Source organism: Oncorhynchus keta, chromosome 11, assembly GCF_023373465.1.
Source record: "Oncorhynchus keta strain PuntledgeMale-10-30-2019 chromosome 11, Oket_V2, whole genome shotgun sequence".
NCBI lineage: Eukaryota > Metazoa > Chordata > Actinopteri > Salmoniformes > Salmonidae > Oncorhynchus > Oncorhynchus keta.
In genome coordinates this window covers 38,446,354-38,473,309 of record NC_068431.1, presented here as the reverse complement: position 1 = coordinate 38,473,309, position 26,956 = coordinate 38,446,354, and the positions used below count along the sequence as shown (strand labels likewise).

At 44.2% G+C, this 26,956-nt stretch overlaps 1 protein-coding gene across 2 annotated transcripts in view; it reads left to right on the top strand.

The window, feature by feature from the left end:
* LOC118390775 (cell adhesion molecule DSCAML1-like) overlaps nucleotides 1-26,956 on the top strand; it is a 162,122-nt gene that overhangs the window by 9,478 nt on the left and 125,688 nt on the right. Inside the window, exons 2-3 of one of the 2 annotated variants that reach the window (XM_052457100.1) lie at nucleotides 3,195-3,515; nucleotides 18,337-18,483. In XM_052457100.1, coding sequence (XP_052313060.1) covers nucleotides 3,195-3,515; nucleotides 18,337-18,483 — 468 coding nt within the window. Of the gene's footprint in view, nucleotides 1-3,194; nucleotides 3,516-18,336; nucleotides 18,484-26,956 lie in introns of those variants that run through there. The other variant, XM_052457099.1, reaches the window with a different exon arrangement.

Here is a 26,956-nt window from a genome sequence, read left to right as displayed (position 1 = left end):
CCTCTGTCCATGGTGCTGATTCCGTGAGAAAACGCTTCATGGTTTGATGTGTTGTTATCACCACCATCTGAATCTACATATGTAAATAATCTGTCTGTCGATTTCAGACAGAAGATGTGGCATATTACCTGTAAAACATTAAAGGCAATGAGCCCCTTTCAAACAGCCAGTTATTTACCACTTTCTTGCAGGTATACCCCTTTCATACATATCAGTGGTTAACTGGCACATTGGGACGGGGTGGGGGTGTTGTTAACCCATAGGGGGATGTTTGAATTTCAAATTAGGGAGGTGTTAAAAAATGGAAGTGTTGATAAATTGACCTGCAGAAAAAGCAGAGAACCATTCACACAGTACCGATGGCTGTATTTTGGTTACAGGTTCTGTGAAAATGCAGGAGTCATGAGTAGGTCTTTAGGTGGGGTTTAATGTACAATGCTATAAAGAAGCAGGCATGGTAAATTAGGGGGATTTTGTCTGTGTATGAAAGGGATATATGTGTTTACCAGAAGGGTACTAGAGAGCCTGGTGGAGATGTTTGGACAGTGGTGTCGGAGGGTCTGGACAGTGGTGTCGGAGGGTCTGGACAGTGGTGTCGGAGGGGCAGGACAGTGGTGTCGGAGGGGCAGGACAGTGGTGTCGGAGGGGCTGGACAGTGGTGTCGGAGGGGCTGGACAGTGGTGTCGGAGGGGCTGGACAGTGGTGTCGGAGATGCTGGACAATAGAGAGTCTACAGCTAGATATGAATTTCTGGGGTGGGGTGATTTCTCAGATCTCTGAAGCTCCAATGATCTGGCTACAGATCATTTAGCTTCATTCATACGTATGCTCGATGGTTAGATGAATGAGTTGAACTCTGTGTGCTGAGCTGAACCTGAAAGCTGATACAGAATGGGAGTTAGAGAAAATGTGTGTATTACATATTTGGGGGGGGCAGGGCAAAGATTTGGACACATCTGTCCATCTATGACAGGGTCATTTCTCTCTTCTAATCTTCCCCTCCTTGACCCTAAATGTGGGGACCTCCCTTTCTCTCTCTGCTGGGGCTGTGTCCCTAATCTGAGTACCCAGGAGGAACACTCCTGGTGTGTTAAATATTAAATATTAAACCGATTTAACTCTGCGTCTGGCATACAAATTCCAATCACATAACTTAACTGTGTGTTTCCTCTGTGAGTGTGTGTGTGTGTCTGTGTGTAGGTAGAGGCCTCCTCCCACATCCACCTAACCCACCAGAGGCTTTAGCCCAAATCCCTGGCTTTCTGCATCACATGACTGATGTTTGCAGCTGGACATTTGACATACATTTGTTCTGATTATTTTGCTCCACATTTGATGGGCATTCTTATCCTTCCTGTCTGTTACATCTGTTTATTACTATTCAGTTTAATTTATTATGACTTTAATTGAACTATTTTTTTTAAAACTAGGCAAGTCAGTTAAGAACAAATTCTTATTTTCAATGACAGCCCACAAACAGTGGGTTAACTGCCTGTTCAGGGGCAGAACCTTGTCAGCTCGGGGATTTGAACAACCTTTCGGTTACTAGTCCAACACTCTAACCACTAGGCTACCCTGCCGCCCATTGAATAACACCTGGGCAGATTTCCAGATGTGTGTTTTGAATATGGTGCTCAACAGTGTGTTTTTCAAGCAGTTCCTCACCTGTTATTTTACAACAGTGACACTTTACTTATACAGTTCTACTGTTCTACAGTTGTACTATTCTACAGTTCTATTAGTTCTACTACAGTTCTACAGTTCCACTGTTCTACAGTTCTACTGTTCTACTACAGTTCTACAGTTTTACTGTTCTACTGTTCCACTGTTCTACTATTATACTGTTCTACAGTTCTACTGTTCTACTGTTCTACAGTTCTACTATTCTACTATTCTACAGTTCTACAGTTCTTCAGTTCTACAGTTATACAGTTCTACTACAGTTCTACAGTTCTACTACAGTTCTACAGTTCTACTGTTTTACAGTTCTACAGTTCTACTACAGTTCTACAGTTCTACTGTTCTACAGTTCTACAGTTTTAATGTTCTACAGTTTTACTGTTTTACTGTTCTACAGTTTTACTGTTCTACTGTTCTACAGTTCTACTGTTCTATTGTTCTACAGTTCTACTATTCTACAGTTTTACTGTTCTACAGTTTTACTGTTCTACTGTTCTACAGTTTTACTGTTCTACTATTCTACAGTTTTACTATTCTACAGTTTTACTGTTCTATTTTTCTACAGTTTTACTGTTCTACTGTTCTACTGTTCTATTGTTCTCCAGTTTTACTGTTCTACTGTTCTATTGTTCTACAGTTTTACTGTTATATTTTTCTACAGTTTTACTGTTCTACAGTTCTATTGTTCTACAGTTTTACTGTTCTACTGTTCTATTGTTCTACAGTTTTACTGTTCTATTGTTCTGCAGTTTTATTGCTCTACAGTTTTACTGTTCTACAGTTTTACTGTTCTTTTGTTCTACTGTTCTACAGTTCTACTGTTCTATTGTTCTACAGTTCTACTATTCTACAGTTTTAATGTTCTACAGTTTTACTGTTTTACTGTTCTACAGTTTTACTGTTCTACTGTTCTACAGTTCTACTGTTCTATTGTTCTACAGTTCTACTATTCTACAGTTTTACTGTTCTACAGTTTTACTGTTCTACTGTTCTACAGTTTTACTGTTCTACTATTCTACAGTTTTACTATTCTACAGTTTTACTGTTCTATTTTTCTACAGTTTTACTGTTCTACTGTTCTACTGTTCTATTGTTCTCCAGTTTTACTGTTCTACTGTTCTATTGTTCTACAGTTTTACTGTTATATTTTTCTACAGTTTTACTGTTCTCCAGTTCTATTGTTCTACAGTTTTACTGTTCTACTGTTCTATTGTTCTACAGTTTTACTGTTCTATTGTTCTGCAGTTTTATTGCTCTTCAGTTTTACTGTTCTACAGTTTTACTGTTCTTTTGTTCTACAGTTTTACTGTTCTATTGTTCTACAGTTCTATTGTTCTACAGTTTTACTGTTCTACAGTTTTGCTGTTCTACTGTTCTACAGTTTTACTGTTCTACAGTTTTGCTGTTCTACTGTTCTACAGTTTTACTGTTCTACTGTTCTATTGTTCTACAGTTCTATTGTTCTTCTCTCTACACTACTTATTACTGACTGTGATATCTCTCTCCCCATGCAGTACACAGTGAGGATGTGGGCTCTACCAGGCTGTACTTTGTGAACGCGTCCCTCCAGAGGCTGACCTACTCCAGCTCGGTGGGGGTGTCTCTGCCCTGTCCGGCTGGCGGCACCCCCACCGCCATCCTGCGCTGGTACCTGGCCACCGGCGATGACATCTACGACGTGCCCCACATCCGTCATGTCCATGCCAATGGCACCCTCCAACTCTACCCCTTCTCTCCCTCCGCCTTCAACTCCTACATCCACGACAACGACTACTTCTGCACCGCAGAGAACCAGGCTGGCAAGATCCGCAGCCCGAACATCAGAGTCAAAGCTGGTGAGGAGGAGGAGGGGGGGTGTAGGAGAAGAGATGGCAGAGGGAAGGGACAGGTGAAGAGGGGGGAGGGGGAGGGGGAGGGGGAGAGGAGGTAGAGAGATTGGTTAATAGAAGTTAGAAGGACAGAGGGACAGAAGGAACTGATACTAAGAGGGTATAGAGGTTAGAGGGACAGAAGGAACTGATACTAAGAGGGTATAGAGGTTAGAGGGACAGAAGGAACTGATACTAAGAGGGTATAGAGGTTAGAGGGACAGAAGGAACTGATACTAAGAGGGTATAGAGGTTAGAGGGACAGAAGGAACTGATACTAAGAGGGTATAGAGGTTAGAGGGACAGAAGGAACTGATACTAAGAGGGTATAGAGGTTAGAGGGACAGAAGGAACTGATACTAAGAGGGTATAGAGGTTAGAGGGACAGAAGGAACTGATACTAAGAGGGGAGCGATAGAGGTTAGAGGGACAGAAGGAACTGATACTAAGAGGGGAGCGATAGACGTTAGAGGGACAGAAGGAACTGATACTAAGAGGGGAGCAATAGACGTTAGAGGGACAGAAGGAACTGATACTAAGAGGGGAGCGATAGAGGTTAGAGGGACAGAGGGACAGAAGGAACTGATACTAAGAGGGGAGCGATAGAGGTTAGAGGGACAGAGGGACAGAAGGAACTGATACTAAGAGGGGAGCGATAGAGGTTAGAGGGACAGAAGGAACTGATACTAAGAGGGGAGCGATAGACGTTAGAGGGACAGAAGGAACTGATACTAAGAGGGGAGCGATAGAGGTTAGAGGTTAGAGGGACAGAAGGAACTGATACTAAGAGGGGAGCTATAGAGGTTAGAGGGACAGAGGGACAGAAGGAACTGATACTAAGAGGGGAGCGATAGAGGTTAGAGGGACAGAGGGACAGAAGGAACTGATACTAAGAGGGGAGCGATAGAGGTTAGAGGGACAGAAGGAACTGATACTAAGAGGGGAGCGATAGAGGTTAGAGGGACAGAAGGAACTGATACTAAGAGGGGAGCGATAGACGTTAGAGGGACAGAAGGAACTGATACTAAGAGGGGAGCGATAGAGGTTAGAGGTTAGAGGGACAGAAGGAACTGATACTAAGAGGGGAGCTATAGAGGTTAGAGGGACAGAGGGACAGAAGGAACTGATACTAAGAGGGGAGCGATAGAGGTTAGAGGTTAGAGGGACAGAAGGAACTGATACTAAGAGGGGAGCGATAGAGGTTAGAGGGACAGAAGGAACTTATACTAAGAGGGGAGCGATAGAGGTTAGAGGGACAGAAGGAACTGATACTAAGAGGGGAGCGATAGACGTTAGAGGTTAGAGGGACAGAAGGAACTGATACTAAGAGGGGAGCGATAGAGGTTAGAGGTTAAAGGGACAGAAGGAACTGATACTAACAGGGGAGCGATAGAGGTTAGAGGGACAGAAGGAACTGATACTAAGAGGGGAGCGATAGAGGTTAGAGGTTAGAGGGACAGAAGGAACTGATACTAAGAGGGGAGCGATAGAGGTTAGAGGTTAAAGGGACAGAAGGAACTGATACTAAGAGGGAGCGATAGAGGTTAGAGGACAGAAGGAACTGATACTAAGAGGGGAGCGATAGAGGTTAGAGGGACAGAGGGACAGAAGGAACTGATACTAAGAGGGGAGCGATAGAGGTTAGAGGTTAGAGGACAGAAGGAACTGATATTAAGAGGGAGCGATAGAGGTTAGAGGTTAAAGGGACAGAAGGAACTGATACTAAGAGGGGAGCGATAGAGGTTAGAGGACAGAAGGAACTGATACTAAGAGGGGAGCGATAGAGGTTAGAGGACAGAAGGTACTGATACTAAGAGGGGAGCGATAGAGGTTAGAGGTTAGAGGGACAGAAGGAACTGATACTAAGAGGGGAGCTATAGAGGTTAGAGGTTAAAGGGACAGAAGGAACTGATACTAAGAGGGGAGCGATAGAGGTTAGAGGGACAGAGGACAGAAGGAACTGATACTAAGAGGGAGCGATAGAGGTTAGAGGACAGAAGGAACTGATACTAAGAGGGGAGCGATAGAGGTTAGAGGACAGAAGGAACTGATACTAAGAGGGGAGCGATAGAGGTTAGAGGTTAGAGGACAGAAGGAACTGATACTAAGAGGGGAGCGATAGAGGTTAGAGGACAGAAGGAACTGATACTAAGAGGGGAGCGATAGAGGTTAGAGGGACAGAAGGAACTGATACTAAGAGGGGAGCGATAGAGGTTAGAGGGACAGAGGGACAGAAGGAACTGATACTAAGAGGGGAGCGATAGAGGTTAGAGGACAGAAGGAACTGATACTAAGAGGGAGCGATAGAGGTTAGAGGGACAGAGGACAGAGGGAACTGATACTAAGAGGTGAGCGATAGAGGTTAGAGGACAGAAGGAACTGATACTAAGAGGGGAGCGATAGAGGTTAGAGGGACAGAAGGAACTGATACTAAGAGGGGAGCGATACAGGTTAGAGGTTAGAGGGACAGAAGGAACTGATACTAAGAGGGGAGCGATAGAGGTTAGAGGTTAAAGGGACAGAAGGAACTGATACTAAGAGGGGAGCGATAGAGGTTAGAGGGACAGAAGGAACTGATACTAAGAGGGGAGCGATAGAGGTTAGAGGTTAGAGGGACAGAAGGAACTGATACTAAGAGGGGAGCGATAGAGGTTAGAGGTTAGAGGGACAGAAGGAACTGATACTAAGAGGGGAGCGATAGAGGTTAGAGGGACAGAAGGAACTGATATTAAGAGGGGAGCGATAGAGGTTAGAGGTTAAAGGGACAGAAGGAACTGATACTAAGAGGGGAGCGATAGAGGTTAGAGGGACAGAAGGAACTGATACTAAGAGGGGAGCGATAGAGGTTAGAGGGACAGAAGGTACTGATACTAAGAGGGGAGCGATAGAGGTTAGAGGTTAGAGGGACAGAAGGAACTGATACTAAGAGGGGAGCGATAGACGTTAGAGGGACAGAAGGAACTGATACTAAGAGGGGAGCAATAGACGTTAGAGGGACAGAAGGAACTGATACTAAGAGGGGAGCGATAGAGGTTAGAGGACAGAGGGACAGAAGGAACTGATACTAAGAGGGGAGCGATAGAGGTTAGAGGGACAGAGGGACAGAAGGAACTGATACTAAGAGGGGAGCGATAGAGGTTAGAGGGACAGAAGGAACTGATACTAAGAGGGAGCGAAGACGTTAGAGGGACAGAAGGAACTGATACTAAGAGGGGAGCGATAGAGGTTAGAGGTTAGAGGGACAGAAGGAACTGATACTAAGAGGGGAGCTATAGAGGTTAGAGGGACAGAGGGACAGAAGGAACTGATACTAAGAGGGGAGCGATAGAGGTTAGAGGGACAGAGGGACAGAAGGAACTGATACTAAGAGGGGAGCGATAGAGGTTAGAGGGACAGAGGGACATAAGGAACTGATACTAAGAGGGGAGCGATAGAGGTTAGAGGGACAGAAGGAACTGATACTAAGAGGGGAGCGATAGACGTTAGAGGGACAGAAGGAACTGATACTAAGAGGGGAGCGATAGAGGTTAGAGGTTAGAGGGACAGAAGGAACTGATACTAAGAGGGGAGCTATAGAGGTTAGAGGGACAGAGGGACAGAAGGAACTGATACTAAGAGGGGAGCGATAGAGGTTAGAGGTTAGAGGGACAGAAGGAACTGATACTAAGAGGGGAGCGATAGAGGTTAGAGGGACAGAAGGAACTTATACTAAGAGGGGAGCGATAGAGGTTAGAGGGACAGAAGGAACTGATACTAAGAGGGGAGCGATAGACGTTAGAGGTTAGAGGGACAGAAGGAACTGATACTAAGAGGGGAGCGATAGAGGTTAGAGGTTAAAGGGACAGAAGGAACTGATACTAACAGGGAGCGATAGAGGTTAGAGGGACAGAAGGAACTGATACTAAGAGGGGAGCGATAGAGGTTAGAGGTTAGAGGGACAGAAGGAACTGATACTAAGAGGGGAGCGATAGAGGTTAGAGGTTAAAGGGACAGAAGGAACTGATACTAAGAGGGGAGCGATAGAGGTTAGAGGGACAGAAGGAACTGATACTAAGAGGGGAGCGATAGAGGTTAGAGGACAGAGGGACAGAAGGAACTGATACTAAGAGGGGAGCGATAGAGGTTAGAGGTTAGAGGGACAGAAGGAACTGATATTAAGAGGGGAGCGATAGAGGTTAGAGGTTAAAGGGACAGAAGGAACTGATACTAAGAGGGGAGCGATAGAGGTTAGAGGGACAGAAGGAACTGATACTAAGAGGGGAGCGATAGAGGTTAGAGGGACAGAAGGTACTGATACTAAGAGGGAGCGATAGAGGTTAGAGGTTAGAGGACAGAAGGAACTGATACTAAGAGGGGAGCGATAGAGGTTAGAGGACAGAGGGACAGAAGGAACTGATACTAAGAGGGGAGCGATAGAGGTTAGAGGACAGAAGGAACTGATACTAAGAGGGAGCGATAGAGGTTAGAGGGACAGAAGGAACTGATACTAAGAGGGAGCGATAGAGGTTAGAGGTTAGAGGGACAGAAGGAACTGATACTAAGAGGGGAGCGATAGAGGTTAGAGGGACAGAAGGAACTGATACTAAGAGGGGAGCGATAGAGGTTAGAGGTTAGAGGGACAGAAGGAACTGATACTAAGAGGGGAGCTATAGAGGTTAGAGGTTAAAGGGACAGAAGGAACTGATACTAAGAGGGGAGCGATAGAGGTTAGAGGGACAGAGGGACAGAAGGAACTGATACTAAGAGGGGAGCGATAGAGGTTAGAGGGACAGAAGGAACTGATACTAAGAGGGGAGCGATAGAGGTTAGAGGGACAGAAGGAACTGATACTAAGAGGGGAGCGATAGAGGTTAGAGGTTAGAGGGACAGAAGGAACTGATACTAAGAGGGGAGCGATAGAGGTTAGAGGGACAGAAGGAACTGATACTAAGAGGGGAGCGATAGAGGTTAGAGGGACAGAAGGAACTGATACTAAGAGGGGAGCGATAGAGGTTAGAGGGACAGAGGGACAGAAGGAACTGATACTAAGAGGGGAGCGATAGAGGTTAGAGGGACAGAAGGAACTGATACTAAGAGGGGAGCGATAGAGGTTAGAGGGACAGAGGGACAGAGGGAACTGATACTAAGAGGTGAGCGATAGAGGTTAGAGGGACAGAAGGAACTGATACTAAGAGGGGAGCGATAGAGGTTAGAGGGACAGAAGGAACTGATACTAAGAGGGGAGCGATACAGGTTAGAGGTTAGAGGGACAGAAGGAACTGATACTAAGAGGGGAGCGATAGAGGTTAGAGGTTAAAGGGACAGAAGGAACTGATACTAAGAGGGGAGCGATAGAGGTTAGAGGGACAGAAGGAACTGATACTAAGAGGGGAGCGATAGAGGTTAGAGGTTAGAGGGACAGAAGGAACTGATACTAAGAGGGAGCGATAGAGGTTAGAGGTTAGAGGGACAGAAGGAACTGATACTAAGAGGGGAGCGATAGAGGTTAGAGGGACAGAAGGAACTGATATTAAGAGGGAGCGATAGAGGTTAGAGGTTAAAGGGACAGAAGGAACTGATACTAAGAGGGGAGCGATAGAGGTTAGAGGACAGAAGGAACTGATACTAAGAGGGAGCGATAGAGGTTAGAGGACAGAAGGTACTGATACTAAGAGGGGAGCGATAGAGGTTAGAGGTTAGAGGGACAGAAGGAACTGATACTAAGAGGGGAGCGATAGACGTTAGAGGGACAGAAGGAACTGATACTAAGAGGGGAGCAATAGACGTTAGAGGGACAGAAGGAACTGATACTAAGAGGGGAGCGATAGAGGTTAGAGGGACAGAGGGACAGAAGGAACTGATACTAAGAGGGGAGCGATAGAGGTTAGAGGGACAGAGGGACAGAAGGAACTGATACTAAGAGGGGAGCGATAGAGGTTAGAGGGACAGAAGGAACTGATACTAAGAGGGGAGCGAAGACGTTAGAGGGACAGAAGGAACTGATACTAAGAGGGGAGCGATAGAGGTTAGAGGTTAGAGGGACAGAAGGAACTGATACTAAGAGGGGAGCTATAGAGGTTAGAGGGACAGAGGGACAGAAGGAACTGATACTAAGAGGGGAGCGATAGAGGTTAGAGGGACAGAGGGACAGAAGGAACTGATACTAAGAGGGGAGCGATAGAGGTTAGAGGGACAGAGGGACAGAAGGAACTGATACTAAGAGGGGAGCGATAGAGGTTAGAGGGACAGAAGGAACTGATACTAAGAGGGGAGCGATAGACGTTAGAGGGACAGAAGGAACTGATACTAAGAGGGGAGCGATAGAGGTTAGAGGTTAGAGGGACAGAAGGAACTGATACTAAGAGGGGAGCTATAGAGGTTAGAGGACAGAGGACAGAAGGAACTGATACTAAGAGGGGAGCGATAGAGGTTAGAGGTTAGAGGGACAGAAGGAACTGATACTAAGAGGGGAGCGATAGAGGTTAGAGGGACAGAAGGAACTTATACTAAGAGGGGAGCGATAGAGGTTAGAGGGACAGAAGGAACTGATACTAAGAGGGGAGCGATAGACGTTAGAGGTTAGAGGGACAGAAGGAACTGATACTAAGAGGGGAGCGATAGAGGTTAGAGGTTAAAGGGACAGAAGGAACTGATACTAACAGGGGAGCGATAGAGGTTAGAGGGACAGAAGGAACTGATACTAAGAGGGGAGCGATAGAGGTTAGAGGTTAGAGGGACAGAAGGAACTGATACTAAGAGGGGAGCGATAGAGGTTAGAGGTTAAAGGGACAGAAGGAACTGATACTAAGAGGGGAGCGATAGAGGTTAGAGGGACAGAAGGAACTGATACTAAGAGGGGAGCGATAGAGGTTAGAGGGACAGAGGGACAGAAGGAACTGATACTAAGAGGGGAGCGATAGAGGTTAGAGGTTAGAGGGACAGAAGGAACTGATATTAAGAGGGGAGCGATAGAGGTTAGAGGTTAAAGGGACAGAAGGAACTGATACTAAGAGGGGAGCGATAGAGGTTAGAGGGACAGAAGGAACTGATACTAAGAGGGGAGCGATAGAGGTTAGAGGGACAGAAGGTACTGATACTAAGAGGGGAGCGATAGAGGTTAGAGGTTAGAGGGACAGAAGGAACTGATACTAAGAGGGGAGCGATAGAGGTTAGAGGGACAGAGGGACAGAAGGAACTGATACTAAGAGGGGAGCGATAGAGGTTAGAGGGACAGAAGGAACTGATACTAAGAGGAGAGCGATAGAGGTTAGAGGTTAGAGGGACAGAAGGAACTGATACTAAGAGGGGAGCGATAGAGGTTAGAGGGACAGAAGGAACTGATACTAAGAGGGGAGCGATAGAGGTTAGAGGGACAGAAGGAACTGATACTAAGAGGGGAGCGATAGAGGTTAGAGGGACAGAGGGACAGAAGGAACTGATACTAAGAGGGGAGCGATAGAGGTTAGAGGGACAGAAGGAACTGATACTAAGAGGGGAGCGATAGAGGTTAGAGGGACAGAGGGACAGAGGAACTGATACTAAGAGGGGAGCGATAGAGGTTAGAGGACAGAAGGAACTGATACTAAGAGGGGAGCGATAGAGGTTAGAGGACAGAAGGAACTGATACTAAGAGGGGAGCGATAGAGGTTAGAGGTTAGAGGGACAGAAGGAACTGATACTAAGAGGGGAGCGATAGAGGTTAGAGGTTAAAGGGACAGAAGGAACTGATACTAAGAGGGGAGCGATAGAGGTTAGAGGGACAGAAGGAACTGATACTAAGAGGGGAGCGATAGAGGTTAGAGGTTAGAGGGACAGAAGGAACTGATACTAAGAGGGGAGCGATAGAGGTTAGAGGTTAGAGGGACAGAAGGAACTGATATTAAGAGGGGAGCGATAGAGGTTAGAGGTTAAAGGGACAGAAGGAACTGATACTAAGAGGGGAGCGATAGAGGTTAGAGGGACAGAAGGAACTGATACTAAGAGGGGAGCGATAGAGGTTAGAGGGACAGAAGGTACTGATACTAAGAGGGGAGCGATAGAGGTTAGAGGTTAGAGGGACAGAAGGAACTGATACTAAGAGGGGAGCTATAGAGGTTAGAGGTTAAAGGGACAGAAGGAACTGATACTAAGAGGGGAGCGATAGAGGTTAGAGGGACAGAGGGACAGAAGGAACTGATACTAAGAGGGGAGCGATAGAGGTTAGAGGGACAGAAGGAACTGATACTAAGAGGGGAGCGATAGAGGTTAGAGGTTAGAGGGACAGAAGGAACTGATACTAAGAGGGGAGCGATAGAGGTTAGAGGGACAGAAGGAACTGATACTAAGAGGGGAGCGATAGAGGTTAGAGGGACAGAAGGAACTGATACTAAGAGGGGAGCGATAGACGTTAGAGGGACAGAGGGACAGAAGGAACTGATACTAAGAGGGGAGCGATAGAGGTTAGAGGGACAGAAGGAACTGATACTAAGAGGTGAGCGATAGAGGTTAGAGGGACAGAGGGACAGAGGGAACTGATACTAAGAGGGGAGCGATAGAAGTTAGAGGGACAGAAGGAACTGATACTAAGAGGGGAGCGATAGAAGTTAGAGGGACAGAAGGAACTGATACTAAGAGGGGAGCGATAGAAGTTAGAGGGACAGAAGGAACTGATACTAAGAGGGGAGCGATAGAGGTTAGAGGGACAGAAGGAACTGATACTAAGAGGGGAGCGATAGAGGTTAGAGGGACAGAGGACAAAACCAAAAGGGAGAGGATTGATTGACAGCCTGCTGGCCACAGCACAAGCCACTCAGAGAAGAACCTGTTCAAACCCTGGTCCCAAACCCAGCCTGACCTAGAACACAGTCTACTCTGCTGTGACAACATCTGTAACACACAGGCAGACACACAGCGAACACAGGCGAGCCTTGCCCAAACACAGGGTCACTGAACTCTGTTACACACCACAGACCCTTCAGCCTCATCATCATGGTGAATTAAGGCCACTGACCTGTGTCCCTCCCTAGCTTACTTAACAACCTTCAATTATCCCTTATCCTTCATCTGGTTTGATACTGTATTGCCCACAAACACAGTATGTACTGTACATGTGTTGCAAGTGACATCATAGAAGCACAAAACACTCCCACTAACGACAGTATCTATGCAGATGTTGCGGCTGCTGCTAGTTGCTATGCTATTCCTAAAGCATCAGCTGACTAGCCCGATGCTTTCTCCCTCCATCTTATTCTCTCTATTTCTGTGTCCTCTCTTTCTCTTCATGTCCTCTCTTCCTCCTCTCTCCTTCCTCCTCTCACACCATCCTCTGGTACCATGCTAAATATAGCCGCAGTGGCACGCTTCTTTCATTATCTCTCATTATGAAACCTAATTGGTGCACTCCATTGATTAGACTTCATGCCAGTGCTTTAACAAGGTGTACCTCTTATAAACCAGCACAGAATATAGCTGATGTGGGTGTACATATAGATTTCTCTGGGTCTATCCATCCATTCTATCCATTTCATATCATATACTGGATCTACCCAGTGGAGGTGAGATGTTCCGTTGAACCAGTTGGTCAAGTGATCACCTGGACCAACCCCTTGTAGACACTTTTACAATTCTTCTCTTGTCGTTGTTCCGCCACCCTTCCTGCCTCCCTCTCTCACTTCCTCTCTCCCTCTCTGTCCATCATTCACATCAGGGCAGACAGTCCCTCCCCCGCTCCTCCTGCTGTCAGCATCTGTTTTCATATTCTGCCTCCCAACACCGACCTGCACTAATACATATTCCTACTAATACTAATACTAGCTAGAGCCAAACCAGTGGAGGATTATGGAGAGAGAGGGAGAGAAATGGAGAGAGAGATGGAGAGGGAGAGAGAGAGACAGACAGAAAGAGAGAGAGAGCCTGTGATCTGAACTGCATGCCAGCAGGTCGGTCGCTACTCTCCACTTGCTCCTTGCTGCTGCTGCCTTCATTCCCTCATGACCCAAAATCTCACCCCCTAAGGGGACTAGGGATTAGCATTTGGTCAGGGAGGTATGTATGGTCAGGGAGGTATGTATGGTCAGGGAGGTATGTATGGTCAGGGAGGTATGTATGGTCAAGGAGGCATGTATGGTCAGGGAGGTATGTATGCTCAGGGAGGTATGTATGGTCAGGGAGGTATGTATGGTCAGGGAGGTATGTATGGTCAGGGAGGTATGTATGGTCAGGGAGGTATGTATGGTCAGGGAGGTATGTATGGTCAGGGAGGTATGTATGGTCAGGGAGGTATGTATGGTCAGGGAGGTATGTATGGTCAGGGAGGTATGTATGCTCAGGGAGTGTTCAGAGGTTCTGGTCTGGGGTTTAGGGTCAGGATGCCTTGGTGTTCTTGTGGTCTGGTTAGGGTGTTGTGGTCTGGTTAGGGTGTTGTGGTCTGGTTAGGGTGTTGTGGTCTGGTTAGGGTGTTGTGGTCTGGTTAGGGTGTTGTGGTCTGGTTAGGGTGTTGTGGTCAAGGAGTTTGTGTAATGGGGTTACTACAACTTGGTTTAAAGTTAGAGTATTTAGAGCATTAAATGGGGTTAGGGCTAGTAAATAAACAGTAAATAAACTACTTTGTAGATATCCATAATGTTATGTACATTTGTTGGTGAACTCTCTCTTTACTGCATAGCTACAGTGGGCGATTATTCAAATGTCGATGATACAATTTCCATCATAGCGTGATTTTATGAATCCATTCACTGTTCCCATGTTTTATACAATCATTTCCACATCGAATTCTATGTCTAATGTATTCATATGTTTCGATATGTAAAGTGGAAGTAGTAATGTATGTTGATGTGTTGTTATACTGCGGTAGGATTCTAACGTTAGTGTAACAGTGCCTGTTCTCTACACTGCACTGCTGTTACCAGGGAGGGGGCTTCCAAAGCTGTTTCTTAGCAACCTTCAAATATGTCCTAGCTTCTCCTGATTTCACTAATGAGTTCATGCACATTCAGGAGAGTGTCAAATACTGCATGAACATGTATGAACAGTGAATCAGCGCCAATACAGACGGTTTTACTAAAGCTGGGTTGTTATCTCTAGCACAGTGCTTTAATACTACCATGCATTCTGGAGACACAGTTGTGTACAAAACAATGGAATAGTGTCTGATGATGATGTCATGGTGAAAGCTAGCCAATCATTTTTGGGGGGTTTATCCTGCTCAGAAATTGGGTTGCGTAGTCAATGATGAAAACAGATGTACTGTGGAATTAGTGTTATTGACTTGTTCTAACAATAGACCAAACCAGATTCTGAATTGTTCCCAATATGTTTGCAAATGTATTGCTGTAGATTCAGTACATCTGTATTATTAGTAGATTCTTTTGAAATCCAAAATATAATATAAAAACTGTCGTCTAACTTGTTTCTGTTAATGATTCTTACAACATAGACTATTGTCCAAAACATCTCATACTGTATATTCCACTACATCTCTAGTATTCACTTGTTCTTATACCAAAGAAAGATTTTAACATCAAATACTCTAAAATATTAAAATATGTGTTACTATATTTACAATGTTTCAGGGAGATCCGGGCTGGTTTAGTCTGGAGGGGAATGACCCCTGAGTTGGTGTCCTCTAGTACATTCTAATGCCTTGATTCCATCCGAAATACGCAGCTAAATCATTTAATACTTTAGCGACTTTACCTCCAAGATTGGTCAAATTAGTTGTGGTATGGAGTAGAAAGACATGACTTTCCAAATAAAATGACTGAAAATGTATGAATTCAGTGTATTGTTAGTTGTTTCAGAGATTGTTTAGGCCTTTATGATCAGGACTGTTTTCTAAGTAAGATAACCTTTTTTAACATTAAACCTGTCTTCTCGTGATGACAGTCATATTTACAGTTGTTTGTAATTTGGGTGAGCTATCCCTTTAACCGTTTGGCCTGTCAATCAATAATTCTGGGTGGGATTGTCAGGGGAGGTGAAAGGATGTTTGTGAGTCACAGAGTTGGTAGGGTTTCAGACCTGTCAATCAATCACTGTGGGTGGGACATTGAGGGAAGGCGGTAGATTAGTAATCTAGTCAGAAAAGATAGTTTAGTCTAGTTGTAGAGAAATAATATAGAATTGCAGGTAATTGGTTTCAAATGTTAAAAAAATTATATACAATGTCAGACATGCATGAATAGACCTACAGGTGTTTGTAGAATGAAGCAGGTGTTAAATATGGGCTTTGCTACACAGAAAGCAGCAGTTGATTAGGCTACTCCATTGTCGACACTAATCAAATCAATAGGCCTGTATTAATATATTTCATAATACCATACCATGTGTCATAAAATATGCTGTTATAGCTTTCAATCTGTTTTCTTGTATCATTTGGACCAGAATGAGGCTCTCTCTCCACTACTATTGTTCCTGCAGTGAGGAGTCAACAGTCTAATGTTTTCATCATTTATCTGCAGATCAAAAAGCATGAGTAGCCTACCAGTAAGCAAATTAGGGAGCAGAATGAACAGCTCTCTCACCGATGCGATCTGGTTCCGTTCACTTAAAAGTGTTCCCGATGCTCCTGAGTGGTGCAGCCGTCTAAGACACTGCCTCTCAGCGCAAGAGGCATCACTGCAGTCCCTGGGTCAAATCCAGGCTGCATCACATGCGGCCGTGGTTGGGAGTCCCACAGGGCGGCGCACAATTGGCCCAGCGTCGTCTGGGGTAGGCCGTCATTGTAAGTAAGAATTTGTTCTTAACTGGCTTGCCTAGTTAAATAAAAAAATGATGTAAATTTAAAATAAATCTACTTTATATTCATCACCTCCAGCACCACCCCAACATCAACATATGTGAAAATGGCGCGTTTCTGTTTTGTAGTAAAAAATATAGAGGAAGATAAGTGTTTCCAATGACATCATCAACCAATTAGTAGACATTTAGAAGGCAAGGCCTACTCATAATTGGTTAAAATCACACGATGCACACCGATGATGTCATCATTGGAAAAACTATTTCTTCTTTACTACAAAACATAGCTGTTAGTCCGTGAACAGCTCATCACTAGGCTACACTGATAAGTCACTTTATCGCTCTCTGGCAAGTCTCGACATGGGTTTCGAAACCTAGGAAAATACAAACAAGATCGTTGGTTTACTGTGATACCATGGACATGTCACTACGTTGTATGATTTAAGCAAAAGGATATAGGAGATTGACTTTATTCAGTCAGTTTGACACCTTTAATAATAAACTAGTCAACACTTGTTCTTTCTGTCGTCAATCAAACCCCAGTAATAGCCGATGCTCCCTGACTCAGGCTGTGTAGGCCTCTGAAACACGCAGAAGAAAATAGATGAATGCGCCACAAAACAATACTTAAGTGGATTTCATTTCAATTCATTGTTACCACTGTACATTCCCTCACAGGAGGCCATGTTCATGCTCCCCCTCGACTGCAACCAACCACAGCACACATAAATACAACAGGTACTGAGAGGCGGGACCAACAGCAGACTGACAAACCAGCAGTGTGTCGCTGTCATCTCTCGCTTTGTAACCAAGCGTAAAAAGAACCAAAGCGGAGTCCCTACATCTGTGTTTCAGGGGAAACGGAAGTTAGGTTGAAAATACTCTATCCCCGAAAACCGGAAAACATCCGCTTCCTGCTGACACGGTGGAGTGCGCTGGCTTTGTGACTGACAGGTGCCTGTCCTGTCAATAGATCACTAGAAGATGCATATAGTTCATTCTAGTGGGAGAAGACTATACAGTCTTTTCTGACAAGTGAATTCAAACATTTTGATGTAAAGAAGCCTAGTTAATAATTAAGAGTCTATTGGCGCATCCGTGTGCACCAATCTAAGAAACATAATAAAAAGATCCCCATCAAAATCTGTCAATTTAAGCTAGAGAGATCAGTTGTTGCATGGGCTACGTCTCAAACCATCGCGTCCTCCTATGTCAGCGTTCTGCGGGGGAAGGTGGCCGAGCTATAGCGGTGTTTGGCAGACCATGAGACATCCCGCAAAATCAGTCTTCTCACAAGAAACGTTGGTAGCGTGCGAACGGGTTGGCCTAAAAACGAATATGACCCCCAGTGTCCCGGGACTAGTCTGAAGGTAACCCATACAAACTAATATGACCCCCATAAGTGTCCCGGGACTAGTCTGAAGGTAACCCATACAAACTAATATGACCCCCATAAGTGTCCCGGGACTAGTCTGAAGGTAACCCATACAAACTAATATGACCCCCAGTGTCCCGGGACTAGTCTGAAGGTAACCCATACAAACTAATATGACCCCCATAAGTGTCCCGGGACTAGTCTGAAGGTAACCCATACAAACTAATATGACCCCCAGTGTCCCGGGACTAGTCTGAAGGTAACCCATACAAACTAATATGACCCCCATAAGTGTCCCGGGACTAGTCTGAAGGTAACCCATACAAACTAATATGACCCCATAAGTGTCCCGGGACTAGTCTGAAGGTAACCCATACAAACGAATATGACCCCATAAGTGTCCCGGGACTAGTCTGAAGGTAACCCATACAAACTAATAGAATGATAGAGGTAGTTTTGTGTCCAAAAAACTTAAATATTTCCTGAGCTTTCTTATATCTCCTAGATATAGGACAGACACTTCAAAACCTTATTCCCTATGAAAAAAATGTTTTTATACCTAATGGGGTCCTAAAATTCAGAATCAAATAGCTACTTTTAAAGGGAATTAATGAATTGGAAAAGTAGCCGGCTGACAATGAGTATGTTATCAGCCAGCACTTATGGAAAACACTGTCATCTGAATAAAATACCTCCTTGACACTTCGTCTCTCTCTATAGTGTTCAGGGAGCCGTACACGGTGCGTGTGGCAGACCAGCGCTCCATGCGGGGCAACGTGGCCGTGTTCAAGTGCCTCATTCCCACCGCTGTGCAGGAGTACGTCAGCGTGGTGTCCTGGGAGAGAGACACCGTTTCCATCATCCCAGGTAGGACAACACGGGAAATAGATGGGATGGGCCAGGGGACAGGGAGGGGACAGGGGACAGGGAAGGGACAGGGAGGGGCCAGGGGACAGGGAAGGGACAGGGAGGGGACAGGGGACAGGGAGGGCGGGTACGGGAGGACTGTGGTAAAAGAAGTTAAGTGTTATGTTATTATTTGTCTGTAATGAAGTCCCCTCTGTAAGGGTGTTTGTGTGTGAGTTTGTGAATAAATGTGTCCAAATGCCTGCAATTTACAATGCATGTGTGTGTGTGTGTGTGTGTGTGTGTGTGTGTGTGTGTGTGTGTGTGTGTGTGTGTGTGTGTGTGTGTGTGTCTTTGCACCTGACCTAACTCTAGCTCCTGCCTGCTGTCTGCCTGCTCACTGTTCTGGATCACTGACTCACCCCTACTCCAACTCTCTTCAGCCATCCCTCCCTCTCGTTCACTTTTTCTCTCATCATCTTTCTCGCTCTTCTCTACCTCTTCTATCTTGCCTCTCTTTCCTCCATCTCGTTCTCTCACATAGCTCCTTTGCTCTCTTCCTACATCTTCCCCCTCTTTCTCTCTCTTCACCTTCACCACTCCCTCCCCAACCTTGTTTCTCTCCATCCATCTTTCTTTATCCATCCCAGCATCTAAATTGATTGACTCCATTGATTGTTCTGTTCTTGTTTTCTTGTTTCCTAATTTACATCCGTTGCCAAAGAGCCTTTTACATTTTCCAACTTCTACCGTATGTTTCCCGTACTTTCCTTTCTGTTGGGTATATTTCTACGTTCTCCTAATATCCCTCCCTGTTCCTCTGCTCTGTCCTTGAAGATTAGTGCTACAATTAGAGACACTGGATGTCAATATCCCCACATTCATCTTCACTAACCTAATGTGTGTATGTGTGTGTGTGTGTGTGTGTGTGTGTGTGTGTGTGTGTGTGTGTGTGTGTGTGTGTGTGTGTGTGTGTGTGTGTGTGTGTGTGTGTGTGTGTGTGTGTGTGTGTGTGTGTGTGTGTGTGTGTGTGTGTGTGTGTGTGTGTGTGTGTGTGTGTGTGTGTGTGCACTGCACACATGTTAGTGTGTTCATTTGTTGTTTTTGTTGTATACACTACATTACCAAAAGTATGTGGACACCTGCTTGTCAAAGATCTCATTCCAAAATCATGGGCATGGAGTTGGTCCCCCCTTTGTTGCTATACAGCCTCCACTCTTCTGTGAAGGCTTTCCACTAGATGTTGGAACATTGTTGCGGGGACTTGATTCCATTCAGCCACAAGAGCATTAGTGAGTTCGGGCACTGGTGTTGGGCGATTAGGCCTGGCTTGCAGTCAGCGTTCCAATTCATCCCAAAGGTGTTCAATGGGGTTGATGTCAGGGCTCTGTGCAGGCCAGTCAAGTTCTTGCACACAGATCTCGACAAACTATTTCTGTATGAACCTCGCTTTGTGCACGTGGGCATTATCATGCTGAAACAGGAAAGTGCCTTCCCCAAACTGTTGCCACAATGTTGGAAGCACAGAATCGTCTACAATGTCATTGTATGCTGTAGCGTTAAGATTACCCTTCACTGGAACTAAGGGTCCGAGCCTGAACCATGAAAAACATCCCCCAAATCATTATTGCTCCTCCACCTTTACAGTTGGCACTATGCATTGGGGCAGGTAGCATTTTCCTGGCATCCGCCAAACCCAGATTTGACCGTCAGACTGATGGTGTAGCGTGATTCATCACACCAGAGAACTGCTCCGGAGTCCAATGGCGGCGAGCTTTACACCATTCCAGCTGACGCTTGGCATTGCACATGGTGATCTTAGGCTTGTGTGCAGCTGCTCTGACATGAAAACCCATTTCATGAAGCTCCCGACGAACAGTTGTTTTGCTGATGTTGCTTCCAGAGGCAGTTTGTAACTCGGTAGTGAGTGTTGCTACCGAGAACAGACCATTTTTCTCGCTATGCGTCTCAGCACTGTCCAGTTCGGTATGCTTGTGTGGCCGACCACTTTGTGGCTAAACCATTGTTGGTCCTAGATGTTTCCACTTGACAATAACAGCACTCACAGTTGCAGGACAGAAATTTGCAGGGCAGACATTTGACGAACTGACTTGGAAAGGTGGCATCCTATGACGGTGTCACGCTGACAGTCACTGAGCTCTTCAGTAAGGCCATTCTACTGCCAATGTTTGTCTTTGGAGATTGCATGGCTGTGTGAATGATTTTATACACCAGCAATGGGTGTATACGTCAGAAATGGGTGTGGCTGAAATAGCCATATCCACAAACGTATATATATATTGTGTGTATGCATGTATATGTCTATGTTCATTATCATGGATATTACAACAGATAACAATAAATGTCTCCAATGCTGTGTTGTGAAGTGAAACTCTGACAATAACAAAATAACAAAGTGGAAGTTGGAGAGGGAGAGAACAGATAGGAGAGAACAGAGAACAGAGAGGAGAGAACAGAGAGGAGAGAACAGAGAGGAGAGAACAGAGAGGAGAGAACAGAGAACAGAGAGGAGAGAACAGAGAGGAGAGAACAGAGAACAGAGAGGAGAGAACAGATAGGAGAGAACAGAGAACAGAGAGGAGAGAACAGAGAGGAGAGAACAGAGAACAGAGAGGAGAGAACAGAGAGGAGAGAACAGATAGGAGAGAACAGAGAACAGAGAGGAGAGAACAGAGAACAGATAGGAGAGAACAGAGAACAGAGAGGAGAGAACAGAGAGGAGAGAACAGAGAACAGAGAGGAGAGAACAGATAGGAGAGAACAGAGAGGAGAGAACAGATAGGAGGGAACAGAGAACAGAGAGGAGAGAACAGATAGGAGAGAACAGAGAACAGAGAGGAGAGAACAGAGAGGAGAGAACAGAGAGGAGAGAACAGAGAACAGAGAGGAGAGAACAGAGAACAGAGAACAGAGAGGAGAGAACAGAGAGGAGAGAACAGAGAACAGAGAGGAGAGAACAGAGAACAGAGAGGAGAGAACAGAGAGGAGAGAACCGAGAGGAGAGAACAGAGAGGAGAGAACAGAGAACAGAGAGGAGAGAACAGATAGGAGAGAACAGAGAACAGAGAGGAGAGAACAGAGAGGAGAGAACAGAGAGGAGAGAACAGAGAGGAGAGAACAGTGAGGAGAGAACAGAGAGGAGGGAACAGAGAGGAGGTAACAGAGAGGAGAGGACAGAGAGGAGAGAACAGTGAAGAGAGAACAGAGAGGAGAGAAAGAGAAGAAAGGAGGGTAGTGGGGCAAGAACAGCCTTAGGCCCTGGCAGATGGCCTTCTATATGCACACACACACGCACACGTACCCACACACACACACAAACAAACACAAACACATAGGCAGTGTAAAAAATGAATGGGGGGTGTATGTGTGAGATACATTATGCTCTGTCATTGTGGGGTGTATGTGTGAGATACATTATGCTCTGTCATTGGGGGGTGTATGTGTGAGATACATTATGCTCTGTCATTGGGGGGTATATGTGTGAGATACATTATGCTCTGTCATTGGGGGGTATATGTGTGAGATACATTATGCTCTGTCATTCGGGGGTATATGTGTGAGATACATTATGCTCTGTCATTGGTGAGGAGCTTTGACAGACTAGCTGGTATTTTACAATCTTTTAATTATCAGCATGTTTTTACACTATCTATTTCTATGAACTGTAATGCATTGCATATTACACAACATTTAAGTGTGATTCCATGTACAGTTTTCTATTGTGCAGTGAGTTTGTTGTTGTTATTGTTGTGTAATGCAGTGTGCACTGCACTGTACTCTGGCTGCTACTGTGTGTAACTAGGGATATAAAGGTCAGCTGATGAGCACAGAGAGTGAGAATGGTGAACTGCTCACTGAACTCAGTCAGCCGCATTCCTCCACACAGCAACATCGTAGTCAATAACACCACACATCACAGTTAAATACCATTTTTAACAATGACTTTGGCACTAATTTCACAGCCTTGTGGTCATTTTTCTAAATGGGGGACTCATTTATCATGAAATACCATAGGAACATCCATTTAGGTCACCCACAAACAAGATACCGATAGTTTCACTGTGTAGTTGTTCATGCAATCATTAAATATTGTAGTACAAAATATGTGACATATGTTTCATTATGGTACTACACGTAAATACATCACTGTAAAATAACTAGTAGAGAGAATACTACAGACACAGTGGAATTATTGAATAAAATCTGAAAACCCTCTAAAAATACACTTTGGAAAGATAATTACTGATTATAATGGTGGAGAATTTTGGGAGAATTTTTCAAAACAGGCATCTTGAAACTGAACATACCTGAACATACTCAGTCCTCAGCTGCTTCACTCTGTCTGCATTTCTTTCAAAAGGCACATGGTATAGATGTTTTAGAGAGACACCTGGTGCCTTTTCAGCATGCGGGCAATAGTCAGAAAACTGATGGCTTCCACATTGTTGAACATGTCGTCATTGTCCAAGATGTGCTGCCGTAAGGCGAATATCATTTCTGGCCCGAACCAAATTGACCACAGCCCGCCCTAGTTGGTCAGTCAGAATTGTTCCTCTGCCTCCTCTACTTGGCCTAGTCTCAATTCTGCAGGGAAAATTACAGTAAGAACACATTTAGTCACATCACCTACTGTGTGGTACACATTGGCATGCAGTATACAGTCATTTGACAACTGGCAGTAGCCTAATGTTTAGTGCATGCTGAACACTTACCGGTTCTCATTGAGGAAAGTTCTGATGATTGAGGCCACCATGATCTTCTGAGGTTTGGTTGAATCATTGTAGCTGCCTCCGTCATTGTCATGCCATGATTTACAACATGGTCTACAACTATTGCTCAGATTTCATTGGACACTCTCTGCTGTTGCTGCCGCTGTCTTGGCCCGTGGCCTTGTCCTCTACCACGTTCCCCCACACCTCCCAAACGAGGCCCATGACCACCTCTCAGAAGGGGTGCTTGTCCCCTGCCCTTCCTTTGACCACCATGTCTTCCTCCTCCCACTGCTTGACCTCTATCGTGACCTGGATCACCTGCCAGCTCCATGTTATCACTATGTTGTTGTAGGTGGATACGATTCATTTCACTATTGACTCGTACCACAATGTGAAATCAATCACCAGTAACGAGTTGGCAGTATTGGAAAAGCCATTACAAGGGCCTGCATACATACACTTTACTAGGTACACCTGCGTGTTAACGCCAGTCGCCTGCTCCTTCTAACAGCGGATCACGTGGCTGCCTACAGCTCAATATATAGAGTAGATAGAGTAGAGAGCATTAGAATGGGCAAGATGTGTAATCTAAGAACCTTTGACCGTGGTATGATTTGTTGGTGCCACACATGGCGGTTCCAGCATCTCAGAAACAGCTGCCCTCCTTGGATTTTTACGCACTACAGTCTATAGAGTTTACAGAGGATGGTGCGATAAACAAAACACATTCAGTGAGCGGCAGTTCTGTGGTCAAAACCACCTTGTTAATGAGAGAGGTCAGAGGAGAATGTCCAGACTCATTCAAGCTAACAGAAAGGCCACAAATACTCAAAGAACAGCTGTTTAAAACAGTGGTGTGCAGAAGGGCATCTCTTAACGTACAACACAGTGAATAATTCAGGCTTTTGTGGAGGCAAAAGGGGGTCCTACCCAGTACTAGATGGGTGTACCTAATAAAGTGGCCGGTGAGTGTACAGTAATATAAGAGCGTCTGCTAAATGACTTAAATGTAAAATGTAAATCTGAAAACATGGTCTGGAAAAGTGGTACATGGGACCATAGAAACAGTGTCTGATAAAGAATGATGATGAAATATTACATCCATAGATAATGTAGTCCAATTGGTTCATGTTCCACGGTAATTGGTGTCAATGGATCTCGTTATCCTGAAACTTTCATGGTCTAAACATGGAATATTGTTAGTCAGTTTCCATAAAACTATGCATTAAAAGTAATGCAACAGTTACTTATCATTTTGATCAGTTGTCTCAATTGATAGTTAGATCATTGTAATGAAATGAATAGACAGTCATCTCAGATGTAATGTGTGAATTACATTTTGAAATGGTAATACTTTGATGTTAAGTTGTGTCATTTTGAACAGGTGATTTTAGTTCAATGAACAAATGTTTTTTATTAGCTTTATGTGTATTGTATCCAAACAATTGGAAATAGTGTTAGAGTTCACAGTTAAATAACACCACACAGCACAGTTAAATAACACCACACAGCACAGTTAAATGACACCACACATCACAGTTAAATAACACCACACAGCACAGTTAAATAACACCACACAGCACAGTTAAATAACACCACACATCACAGTTAAATAACACCACACAGTTAAATAACACCACACATCACAGTAAATAACACCACACAGCACAGTTAAATAACACCACACAGCACAGTTAAATAACACCACACATCACAGTTAAATAACACCACATCAGCACAGTTAAATAACACCACACAGCACAGTTAAATAACACCACACAGCACAGTTAAATAACACCACACATCACAGTTAAATAACACCACACAGCACAGTTAAATAACACCACACATCACAGTTAAATAACACCACACATCACAGTTAAATAACACCACACATCACAGTTAAATAACACCACACAGCACAGTTAAATAACACAGTTAAATAACACCACACATCACAGTTAAATAACACCACACATCACAGTTAAATAACACCACACATCACAGTTAAATAACACCACACAGCACAGTTAAATAACACCACACAGCACAGTTAAATAACACCACACATCACAGTTAAATAACACCACACATCACAGTTAAATAACACCACATCACAGTTAAATAACACCACACATCAGAGTTAAATAACACCACACAGCACAGTTAAATAACACCACACAGCACAGTTAAATAACACCACACAGCAGCACAGTTAAATAACACCACACATCACAGTTAAATAACACCACACAGCACAGTTAAATAACACCACACAGCACAGTTAAATAACACCACACATCACAGTTAAATAACACCACACATCACAGTTAAATAACACCACACATCACAGTTAAATAACACCACACAGCACAGTTAAATAACACCACACAGCACAGTTAAATAACACCACACATCACAGTTAAATAACACCACACAGCACAGTTAAATAACACCACACAGCACAGTTAAATAACACCACACAGCACAGTTAAATAACACCACACATCACAGTTAAATAACACCACACATCACAGTTAAATAACACCACACATCACAGTTAAATAACACCACACATCACAGTTAAATAACACCACACAGCACAGTTAAATAACACCACACATCACAGTTAAATAACACCACACATCACAGTTAAATAACACCACACAGCACAGTTAAATAACACCACACAGCACAGTTAAATAACACCACACAGCACAGTTAAATAACACCACACATCACAGTTAAATAACACCACACATCAGAGTTAAATAACACCACACATCACAGTTAAATAACACCACACATCACAGTTAAATAACACCACACATCACAGTTAAATAACACCACACATCACAGTTAAATAACACCACACAGCACAGTTAAATAACACCACACAGCACAGTTAAATAACACCACACAGCACAGTTAAATAACACCACACATCACAGTTAAATAACACCACACAGCACAGTTAAATAACACCACACAGCACAGTTAAATAACATGATAAAAAGAAACAGAATACAGCTAAGCACAGGCAAAATCCTAGAGGAAAACCTGGTTCAGTCTGCTTTCAACCAGTGGCTCACTGTTCCTAGGCCGTCATTGAAAATAAGAATTTGTTCTTAAGTGACCTGCCTAGTTAAATAAAGGTAAAAAATATATATATATTTAAAATATATATATATATATATAATATACAGTATTGTACACAGCAGTACAGTATACAATATACATTATTGTACACAGAAGCACAGTATAATATATACAGTATTGTACTCAGCACAGTACACATTATACACAATACAGAGCTCAGTGCAATGCAGTTAAATACATTACACAACACAAAATACCCACTAGTGTTTCTAGCCCAGCACTAACACACCTACTAATCATCTAGCCCCTTATTAGCTGAATCAGGTGTGGAAGAATCGCCTGGGACAAAAATGTGTACCCTTTTTTATCCCCATGCGGGACCAGGATTGGTTATCACTGCACTCCAGGACAGCATTGTTTAAGGACCACCCCAATCAACAAAGGAGACAATGACCTAATCACAATAACAGCACAGCAATCTAGTATTCTCTCTGTGTGCAATATGACATAGCTCTGAAACACACCTCATCTGCCATACAAATCCGGAATCTGGCTGGAGTGGCATGCAATCTTAGCAACGCAATCTCTCCCACTCACACACACACGCAAATACACTTCCACCACAGACATATATAACTGCCACACATAAACACAATTTAAAT